We start from the raw sequence: 9,820 nt of genomic DNA, 5'->3' as shown, positions 1-9,820 counted from the left end.
CCAGCTCCCCCCACGCGCGGCGCCGCCGCCTCACGGAGCTCGTGCCCCGCCCACTCCCGACCTTATTGGGCACCGCGCGCGTGACGTCAGGCGCCGCAGCCAACGGCGGCCTCTGTTTAATCGGGGGCGAGCACGTTCGTTGCATATTCACGCGGCGGGCCCGGTGCCTGCGCTGATGTCGCGCTGCCGCAGCCAATAGCAGCCTCTGTTTGGGGGGTTCATGCATATTCATGTATGTATATTCATAGCCACGCCCTCTCGGTGCTGCAGCGGCCGCGGCGAGGGGCGGGACCGGCCCGGCCCCGTTTCCCTGACGGCCCGTGTGCCTGCGGAGCCGCGCCGGCAGCGGGAGGCGGAGCCGGCCCGCCCGTATTTATGCTGAGCCCCGCCAGGAGCGGCGCCGTAAGTGTGGGGCGGAAGCGCCCGGCACCGCGGTCCTCCCGCCCGGGCGCAGGCGACGAGGATGAGCCAAAGAGACACCCTGGTGCATCTCTTTGCCGGCGGGTAGGTGAAGCCCCGGGAGCCGCTCCTGCGCTTTCCCGTTCTCCTCCCTGCGCTTCGGGTCTGGCCCCGCTCCCGTGCCCGCCGCTGGCTGGCCTGGCCTGGGGGCGGCGGCGGCGGCCTGGAACGGCTGCCTGGGGACACCTGGGTAGGGCTGCGGGGCTGCCCCGCTCCTCCGTGCCCGAGGGGCCGCGGGGAGGAGGGAGCGGGCCGCGCTCGTCTTCCCGTCCCGTGCCCTGAGGCCTTTCCGGGCCCGCTGCGCGCGGCCGGGCCCGGCCCCGGGTGTTGCGTTGTGTCACGGGTGGAACGCGGGCCCTTGGGGAGGCGGGGTGGAGGCTTCCCGTAAAACCAGCCCCTCTCTCTGATCGCATTCCCGGGTTTGGCCCTGATGTGGCGTTTTGGTGGAGCAGCGCGCAGGGCCCGCCGTGCGGGGCTCCCCGCTGTAGGGAGCAGCCCCGGGACCGGCGTGGCGGCCTCGCGGGCTGGCGCTGCCCGCTGGGCACGCTCTGCATGGAGCCGCTGTGTCCGTGCCGTGCGCTCTAACGCTCCCGGGTGCGCTGCCCTTCCCTGCGGGGCTGTGGCACCGCCAGCCCTCCGGCCACAAAGGCAGAGGAAATGGGAGGGGAAAATGTACTCAGAAATAAGGATGTAGCCTTGGTTAGGTTTGAGGTAACTTTTGTATCTTCACAGCTATTAAAGAGGTTTCAAAATGTATGTTTTTAGGTTTTAAGATGCGTTTGTTGTATTTGTGAAGCCTGTGGTCCTTCCAGGGGCAGGGTGGGAAGGGCACCTAGCCTAAAAGGAAGCTGGGGGTCCTTCGTTGTAGTACTGTATTTAAGTAGTGAGCATGACTCTACAGAAGTGATAGAGGACACACCTTGCATCCCATGAGAGAGCTTGAAGCTGAGATTTCCCTTTGTGCTCCTCACAGACAAAAATGAGCTTGCTGCTTCTGGACTGAGGTGTTTGAGGTGGAGGAACAGTGGTTCTGGGCAAGTCCGAGTGACTTGGACACATGTCAGTACTTTCTCTGCTTCTGGCACACTTTGAAGTATTGTACACCTGATCCAGGGCCTGTGTGGGGGCTTTTTCATCCTGTTGATTTCTTGCACTCTTGTTTAAGAGGAGAGTGGTTATGCAGCAGGAGGCCCAGGATGTATTAGTGTGTACTGTTTTCTGCAGACTTTGCAGAAACAATCCTTGTAAGCATTCAGAAAAGCAATAGCAGGAGCTGCTGCAGAGAATCCAGTAGAGGGCTACAAATATGATGAGGTGTCTGGAGCATCTGCTTTGTGAGAGCAGACTGGGGGAGCTGGGCCTGTTTTCTGGCCCAGTCTGAGAGGGGATCTCATTAATGCATATGGATATTTCAAAGGGGTGCCAAGAGAATGGTTCCAGACTTTTTTCAGTGGTGCCAGCAACAAGACAATGAGCAGAGGCCGTAAACTAAAACACAGGACGTTTCACCTCAACATGAGGAAGAACTTCTTTATATTGAGGGTGGCAGGGCAGTGGAACAGGCTACTGAGGGAAGTTGTGGGGTTTCCCTCTCTGGAGACGTCCCAAACCCACCTGGACATGATCCTGTGTTACCTGCTCCAGGTGAGCCTGCCTTGGCAGGGACATCAGACAAGATGATCTGCAGAGGTCCCTGCCAGCCATAAGGATTCTGTGAGTGGTGCCTGATTGTGGCCCTTCAGTTTGACAGCTCTGCACAGGGGAGATTACTGAGCAGAATTGTGCATTATGTCAGAAACAGGTTTGTAAACCTGAAACTTGAGAGCAGATGAGGATTGCTCAGCTCAGCTTGCTCATTCCCATTTATTGCAGAGCAGTCTGGTCGATGGCTAGGTGCTGGCCAGCTGGGTCAGGGGTTAAAGGCTGAGTGTGAGCCACATGTGCCCTGGAACCTTAGTTCAGCCAAGCTAACACTGTCTATTTGGTCACATTTGGCAGTGGAAGAGTTTTTTGGGGTCATCTCATGACTTTGCAAGCTTGGTGCCCTGCAGATCACCTGAGTGATCTCTAATCTTCAGTGAGACTTAGAGGAAGGAAGCTTTGTAGCTTTGTTTGCCTTCAAGTTGCACCAGAGCCTCTATGGAAGCAATATGATTATCTTTATCTGCTGGTGCCTTTTTGTTCTTCCATCCCCAGATGTTCAAGTTCATTTTTCAGTTCCTGCTTTCTGTAATGAAACTTTGACAGATGACACTGTTGGTTTAGTAGCATAAGTGGGGCTATGCTGGGATTTCTCTGTAGCTGCCTAGGCTGTATGGAGTTTTTTGTGTGTGGGGATTTTTTGTGTATCTTCTCTTTTTCTCCCACTTAGTCAAGCAGCAGCTGTTATCACTGTAGGCATTATGTTGGTAGTATAAACTCAGGTACTATTTATTCAACATTCTTCATTCTTAAATCAAAAAGTCATGTGATTGAAATGTGGGATGTAGATGAACATTTTTAGTTCAAGCAGTAAGTATAGCTGCTTTTTTTAGTTGTTAGACTCATTTTAAAAAGTAGTAGAAGACCTTCATGTTTTGCTATATAGAAAAGATTAATATGTTTTGGATGTACTGCCTTGCAAGCATACAGTGAAAATTCAGGTGTTGGCTACAAGAATAGTGTTCAAGTTTTCATGATTTATTCTTCATTTCCAGAAGGTTATGACAGTGATGGTGTATCATACAAACTTCCATCAGAGCAGTGAACTTGTGTGAGTGTTGTTTCCTCAGCAAAAGGAGGGGTTTGGGTTAGGAGGTGGACAGCTGCTTTTCTGATTTCACACTTGGATAGTCTCAGCTTTGCTTCTGTTCTTCACTCTTGGTGTTTCTTGCAGAAATTTGGCTCTTTTCTAATTTAGTGTGTGAGGAAGTATAGGGAGGAGCTTCTTTATTTATCTTGATTATAGAACTGTCTCAAATTGGTCTGTAGCTGTAATCATACTCTGGCTGACAGAGGTTCTTAGCAAATCCCTACAGAGGCTAAAATGGTTAAGTTACAGAAAATGTATTTAACACAAGTGTCTGAGTTCTCAGCAAGATCAGACACTGCTGAAATGTGTGTAGGAAAGGTAAGAGACCCTTGGGGTTTCCTCATTTCAGAAGCTTGTTAATAATGTGTAGCAGGTATTGTGATGATGGGGGGCTCTTTTACACCATTTCAGGAAACAGCCCCTTGAGCCATAACTGAGTTGCCAAGCACTCAGCTCCTCTCTGCCCCAAAACACATTTGTGGCATAACTCTGGATGTATTTCAGAGCAAGTGAGAAGGAGGTTAGTGCTTTTCTGTCCAAACTTGAGGTTATATTTATATTCAGATACACTTTTGTGTGAAATAAGACAGTGTTTGTTTAAAGCTCGGGGTTTGCTCCATGGGGTTACTAAATTGTCTGAAAATTGCTGTCAGTACTTGAGAAACTGTGCCACTGGTATTTTTCTCACATTTCTTTTTAGATGCTTTGAGCTGTTTTTACTTAATACAAATGTTACTGTAAATATTGATTTACCCAGTCTCTTAATAAAGGCTACACTGTTCATGTTGATGTTTGTTCTGGATAATGGAACCCAGTGATGCTTGATCCCCTGGTGGTGTTTTTCCTGTTTTCACTTGTAAGTTTCTATGTGGCAGCACATCAGGGGATTTTATTTTTATGCTGTTCATTACACACCACAAGTTTGATTAGTATTTGTGGTTTATGGATGTGAGCTTAACTTACACTTTCTAAGTTTCAGCAAAGAAACATAATCAGTGAGTGGAGTGATTAAGGGTTTGTGGCTGCTAGTAACTCCAGTTGAACAGTGTTACACCAGGAAAACCCTGGAAATTCAGGATTAATGAATGCTGTTTCTGAAAGCTGTACTTGCTGAAGCCCTTCTATACTCTCTGAAGGCTGATAATATAAATGTAATATCCAAAGCTGCAGCTTTGTTGATGTGCAAGTTACTCTGGTTGTAAGACGTGCATGAAACTGCTGATAGACTTGGAACCTGAATTTGCAGTAACTGATGAAGAGAGAAGTTCTGTTCTGCTTGTAAGTGGCTTGGATACTTTTTTTTTGACAGAATTTTGAGCTCAGTTTACATGCTGTTTCATTTGACAGCCAGTGTTTGCATGGAACTTTCATTTAGTACAGAAAAGATAAGTAGCTGGTAAAATACATGATTTAATGTAGACCCAAGATAACAGGGTCAAGGTTTATCTTTAAGTCTTTGAGGCTGCTGTGAAAGGTGAATCTGAAACTAGCACTAGACAGCCATGGCTTTGGTTTTCATAAAATGCATCATTATCTCAAGGATTTTAAAAAATGTGCACTGACAGTGTTAGTTGGAAGTCAGGCTACACTGGCATTGGGGACATCAATCTGCTTTATGGCACTTTTAGTCAGTCCATGGCTGAATTTGAGACCCTCATCCATGCTGGAGCTGTCTCTGTTGGTACCTGCAGGGCTGACAGGTACCAGTAGAAGACGCTGAGCTGCTCTGGACAAGGGCAGGGACTCCTCAGCTGATACCTTAACCTTGCAATAAGAGAAAAGTTTCTTGTGTAGCCTTGTCTGGAAGGAAAAGCTGGGATCTGAGTGCCAAACAGGTTTAGGTTTGTGAAGCATGTGTGTATTTTTTCCTTGGATTGTCACACAAATAATGCAGAGGTGTCTGAGGAAAATGGTTGTCAGAGCTGTACCTGTTGAACAGTTAGGAGAATTTAAAGCCCAATAGTTCCAGTTTTGTTTCTGTTAAACCAGTGAGATGATGATCTTCTAACTCACCAGTTGGGATCAAATTAAATGTGTTGTGGTGGTTGGGGTTTCTTTTGTTGGGCTTTTTTTTCTTTTCAGTATGTGCTTTCTGGAGGAGAAATGTTCTCCATAGTTTAGGACATGACCATCTTCCTAGGTTCTTCTGTTCAAGAGATGTCAAGTAGACAATGCTTCTTGGTTTTATTGTTTTCTTTTAGGTTTGTTGTGATCCTGCAGATGATAAATTTATCTTGTGATGTCCATGTAGCTTGTTCCACTGAATGTGACATCTCTTGGCTTGTACAAGAAGGCTCAAGTTGAAATTTTAATTCTCTAGATTGGTTAAAAAAGGGAAACTAAAATCCCACTATTAATATAGTCAATGTGTTTATTTTTGTGGAGTTACCTAGTGATCTCTGCTTTTCTGCCCTTCAAATTACTTGGGGCCTGCAGGTGGATTCTCATACCCTTTTATGATCAAGGTATTTTTGCTGAAAGTCAGCTTTGCAAGATTTTTTATACTCAAGTGGTAAAGCTGAAGAAGGCTTGTAGTAAACATTGATTAGAGGCAAATATCACATTTAGGATAGGTAAAATGAGCAAGTGGTTTTCTGGATAGCATTCCCTGGAAACTGCAGTAAGCCTTCAGACATAAGTGTCTCAGTCTTGCCATTCTTCCCTTCCCATTTATACTGTGTCAGCAGGAGTGTGTTTGTTCACCTACTTACTCCAGCAGGTGAAATTCATTTAATCCTGCAGAAAAAGTTACACATTAGTAAATGTTCCTACAAGTCACATTTGTTGGGGCCTGGTGCATGCATGACTGGAGAAACTGAAGCCCAGAGTGGTTTTAGGTAGTAGAAATTTCTGAAGTGTTTTACAAAATCCCACCTGCATTCTTGAGAAGAAATCTCATCTTTTTCAAACTGCTAAAAATTTTTTTTTCTGAACTGTTCCTAATTTGTTTTAAACCACAAACTAAAAGTATTCCCCTTAATTTGAGCCAGGGAGGAGGGGAGCAGGAAAGGTGGCAGCAATCTGCTGGCCATTTATAGAGCACTTGTTGTAGGCTGGAGCTGGTGGCTGGCTGTCAGTGACCTGCCAGGACTGAGCACAGAAATGCAGCTGTCTCTGGGGGTATTCCCAGGAGTGTGTTAAATAAGCAGGGCTGGAAATACATTTCTAAGTAAAATCCACTGTCCTTGATGCTGTAACAGAACAGCTGCTATGCTTCTTAAAAGTTGCTTATTTGTACAGAGTGCATATTTTTAATTGTTTCTCTTCTTTGTTTACCCACAAGCTCTGTTTATTGACAGTTTTGCATAAACAGATTTTTGTCGAGCCTTGAGGTGTTTATCTTAACGGTCAAGTGGAATAGACAAGTCAGGGTAGTTACTGGATTGTGCCTTTGTAATTCAGACTTAGTGGATCTTGTGACCATTGAGAAAGTTCTGGTTCCTCAACATATCAAAACATTTCTTTCACTCCTTCTGTTTCAGATGTTGTCTCTGTTATATGGGGCTTTTTGAGGGCTGGGAAAGTGATGTGTTACTTTGACAGAAGTAGAATTTGGGGATTTTGCCAAGACTGACATTACAGAACCAAACAGCACTGTAAAACTTCTCAAATTTCTTCTTACAGCTGAAGAAAGCTGAGATCTTGAAGATCAGGGACAGAGAAGAATTTTAATTCAAACTATCAATAGTTAGTGGAAAACGCTGAAAATATTCTTGTGTTCAGTGAAGACATCTTAAATTGTTAAGAAAAGCCTAACCAAAGAAACACAACAGCAAGAAACTGCCAGGGGTGCTGATTAATTGAAATTACTTGAATGGCAGAATGTGGTGCAGGAAAAGGCTCTTAAGGGCAGGCAGGTGAATCTGCTGCTTGTGTAGGATGCCCGTGAGCGTGGTGCTGCCTGCTGCTGTTGGTGCTGGCTCTCAGTGCCCAGCGCCTGCTGCAGCCAGAGCAGCAAGCACAGAGCAGCTGTGGATCAGCCCCTGCCCGGGAATCCCCTGCTGAGGGAAGGTGTCTGACCACCCCGAGTGTCTGGTGGCAGTGCTGCACTCAGACATCCCTGTGATGGGGGTGTGCTGCAGGGGAGCACGCAGGGCATGAGCTCCAGCTCAGTGTTCATCTTCAACTTCAGAAAATGTTTCTGCTCTGAGGGGAGGGGAGTGACAGGGGTAAGGGCTCCAAACTCAGCCCTGTTCAAGAAAGCAGCTCAAGTTTTTTTGTCCTCATTTCTTCCCTACTTCCATAGCATTTATCTCATTAATAGAAATCATACCTTGTGCTTTCTCTTGTGATTACTGTTGCTTGAAAACACGTTCTTGTGTAACCTGTCCAAAATAAATGCAGAAAAGTTTTCAAGAGAGTAAGCTCGAGGAGAACAGAAATGGAGGGGTTGCAGGAAAGGAAGTAAACTCTGAAGCCAACTTCCCTCATTGCCTGCAGAGGCATGTTACCATGGAGTGGGGTCTGGCTTGAACTGCAGGAAACAACAGACAACCTTGTCTGTCTCAGAGCTTTAGAGCTTCAGTAGCTTCAGGTCAAATTGTTTTGGGAGCTCACCTACGTGTGCTTCTCATGTGCTGTTCTTGTTTTGAACCTTCACATTACCAGCTCTTACTATTTCCATCCCTGGCTAAAATAGATATTAGCATATCTACCCTCTTTCTGCAACTCTTAATTTTAAAATAAGTCTATTTGTAGGTTCCTGCTAGAAGCAAGTGAATTGCTCATTCAGAGCAGGCTGCTCTAGTGTCTGTGTCAGGCTGGAACTGCATGTGTGCAGCACCCACTGAAAGACTCTTTCATCTTCCTGTGATAACACTTCTTTCCAGACTGGCAAAGAAACTCAATATCTTACCTCAGTTAAACCTTGAAAGAGAAAAGACTTCAGTCTAATGTTGGAGCTAGGAACAGGCAGGATGCCTTTAGGCTTAGTAATAGGATACCTCTAGGTCACTGGGTTTAAATGCAGTGTTAAGTGACCATCCAACTTCTACTTGGCAGCTCTACTCTCAGTTCACTTCATGCAGACAGATTAGGTTTGTAGGATGCAGTGCTGTATTTTTTGTATTCTCTGTGGTAGAGGAGTCATCAGACTACCCTCCTATGAAAATTTATAGGATATCTTGAGTCTTAGCTGTTACTCCTAATTTGGACTGATCTCTCCTTTTCATTTTGGAAAAAAAGCTAGAAGTACTTGAACAGGCTTACAGCTTATTAAAGGGTTTGGAGGTGTTTGAGCTTCTTGCCTTAGAAAAAAAATAGCTGATAACTGTCTTGTCAGCATCAAGCACTTCCTGTTATGTATATATTATTATATATATTTATTAGGGGAAGCAAATATGGGCCCTTTGACTTTAGTACAAATTGTATTTATGTGTTACTGGATTTCAGACTGAGCCGTAGTTAGCTTTAATACTTGAACTGAAATCGAGGTTTGCTTCTTTGGCTTGGATTATTTGTTTTTTAAAGGAGATAGGTAGTGTCTTGGCCATAGTTTTAAAAAGGATGTTTAGCAATGTTTAGAATACTGATCTCTGAAAGGGTTCAAGAGACTGTCTAGTAACTCAGAATTTGTGGATTTGCTGTTTTCCCCTCTGTAGTTGCAGAGCTAGGACTGCAGACATTAATAACTGAGTTCTGAAGGCCAGGAAGGCTGTGAGCAGAGCTGGGCAGGGCAGAGTGCTCTGGCTGCACTGTGGTTGAGCACAAGGGCAGGAACTGCTGTCAGCACGAGTTGTGCATGGCTTGCTTTGGTTTGCTCACAGGAATGAGAGACAGACTGAAGCAAACTCAGCAAGTTTTCACTGCTCAGCCACCTGAGCTCTTCTGGCTTTGCAGTTTCTACTCTGCAGTACCTGGTCAGCCTTGCTGAAGTGGGCAGAGCTTGGGAAGCACGTGGACAATCGCTGCTTTTGTGATGCAATGACCGAAATACAGTCAGGCTTTTGAAGATGTTACTAAATTGCAACACCAATTTAGTTTTTTTACGCATAGTCCTGTGTGCATATTGCATAAATCTTTTCTGCCCTTAAGGATTTTTGGCACCTTTTTTGTGGTCAGGTGCACATTAAACATTAAAGAAAAAGGTAAAATTTATCATAAGAAGTTAAACATTGAAGCTACTGAGCTTCTTTCCAGAACTGATTTGAACAGTGTGTACTATGCACCTTCGCTACATTTTGTCTGTTTAAATTTTCACTTCAAGTTGTGGGGTTTGCAGACTGACTTAGAGGTTTGCTTGCCTTCAAGGGCACATAACTGCCATTGTCACACTTGTTCCCATTGGTTCTTCACTTTTTGCAGTGGGACTGTGTTGACTGTAATGTCAATTCTGTGTGAATGTGTCCTTCAGTTTCTTTTTCTCTTGAAAACATGATCCTGTTTCTCTTTGCAGATGTGGAGGTACTGTTGGTGCAATTCTGACATGTCCACTGGAAGTTGTAAAAACACGCCTGCAGTCCTCCTCTGTGACTCTGTACATCTCTGAAGTTCATCTCAACACTCTGAATGGTGCTACTGTCAACCGAGTAGCCAGAGTTTCTCCTGGACCTCTCCACTGTCTGAAGTGAG

General features: G+C 45.6%; 1 protein-coding gene across 1 annotated transcript in view; it reads left to right on the top strand.

Annotated features, from left to right (window-relative positions):
- The first annotated feature begins 353 nt into the window (after positions 1 to 353).
- Positions 354 to 9,820, top strand: part of SLC25A36 (solute carrier family 25 member 36) — a 29,584-nt gene continuing 20,117 nt past the window's right edge. The window contains exons 1-2 of the mRNA XM_063166785.1: positions 354 to 504; positions 9,645 to 9,815. Coding sequence (XP_063022855.1) covers positions 464 to 504; positions 9,645 to 9,815 — 212 coding nt within the window. The 5' untranslated portion in view covers positions 354 to 463. The remainder of the gene's footprint in view (positions 505 to 9,644; positions 9,816 to 9,820) is intronic.

Source organism: Melospiza melodia, chromosome 12, assembly GCF_035770615.1.
Source record: "Melospiza melodia melodia isolate bMelMel2 chromosome 12, bMelMel2.pri, whole genome shotgun sequence".
Taxonomy (NCBI): domain Eukaryota; kingdom Metazoa; phylum Chordata; class Aves; order Passeriformes; family Passerellidae; genus Melospiza; species Melospiza melodia.
Note: the sequence above shows the minus strand (reverse complement) of the source record. Positions and strands in the feature narration are given on the sequence as shown.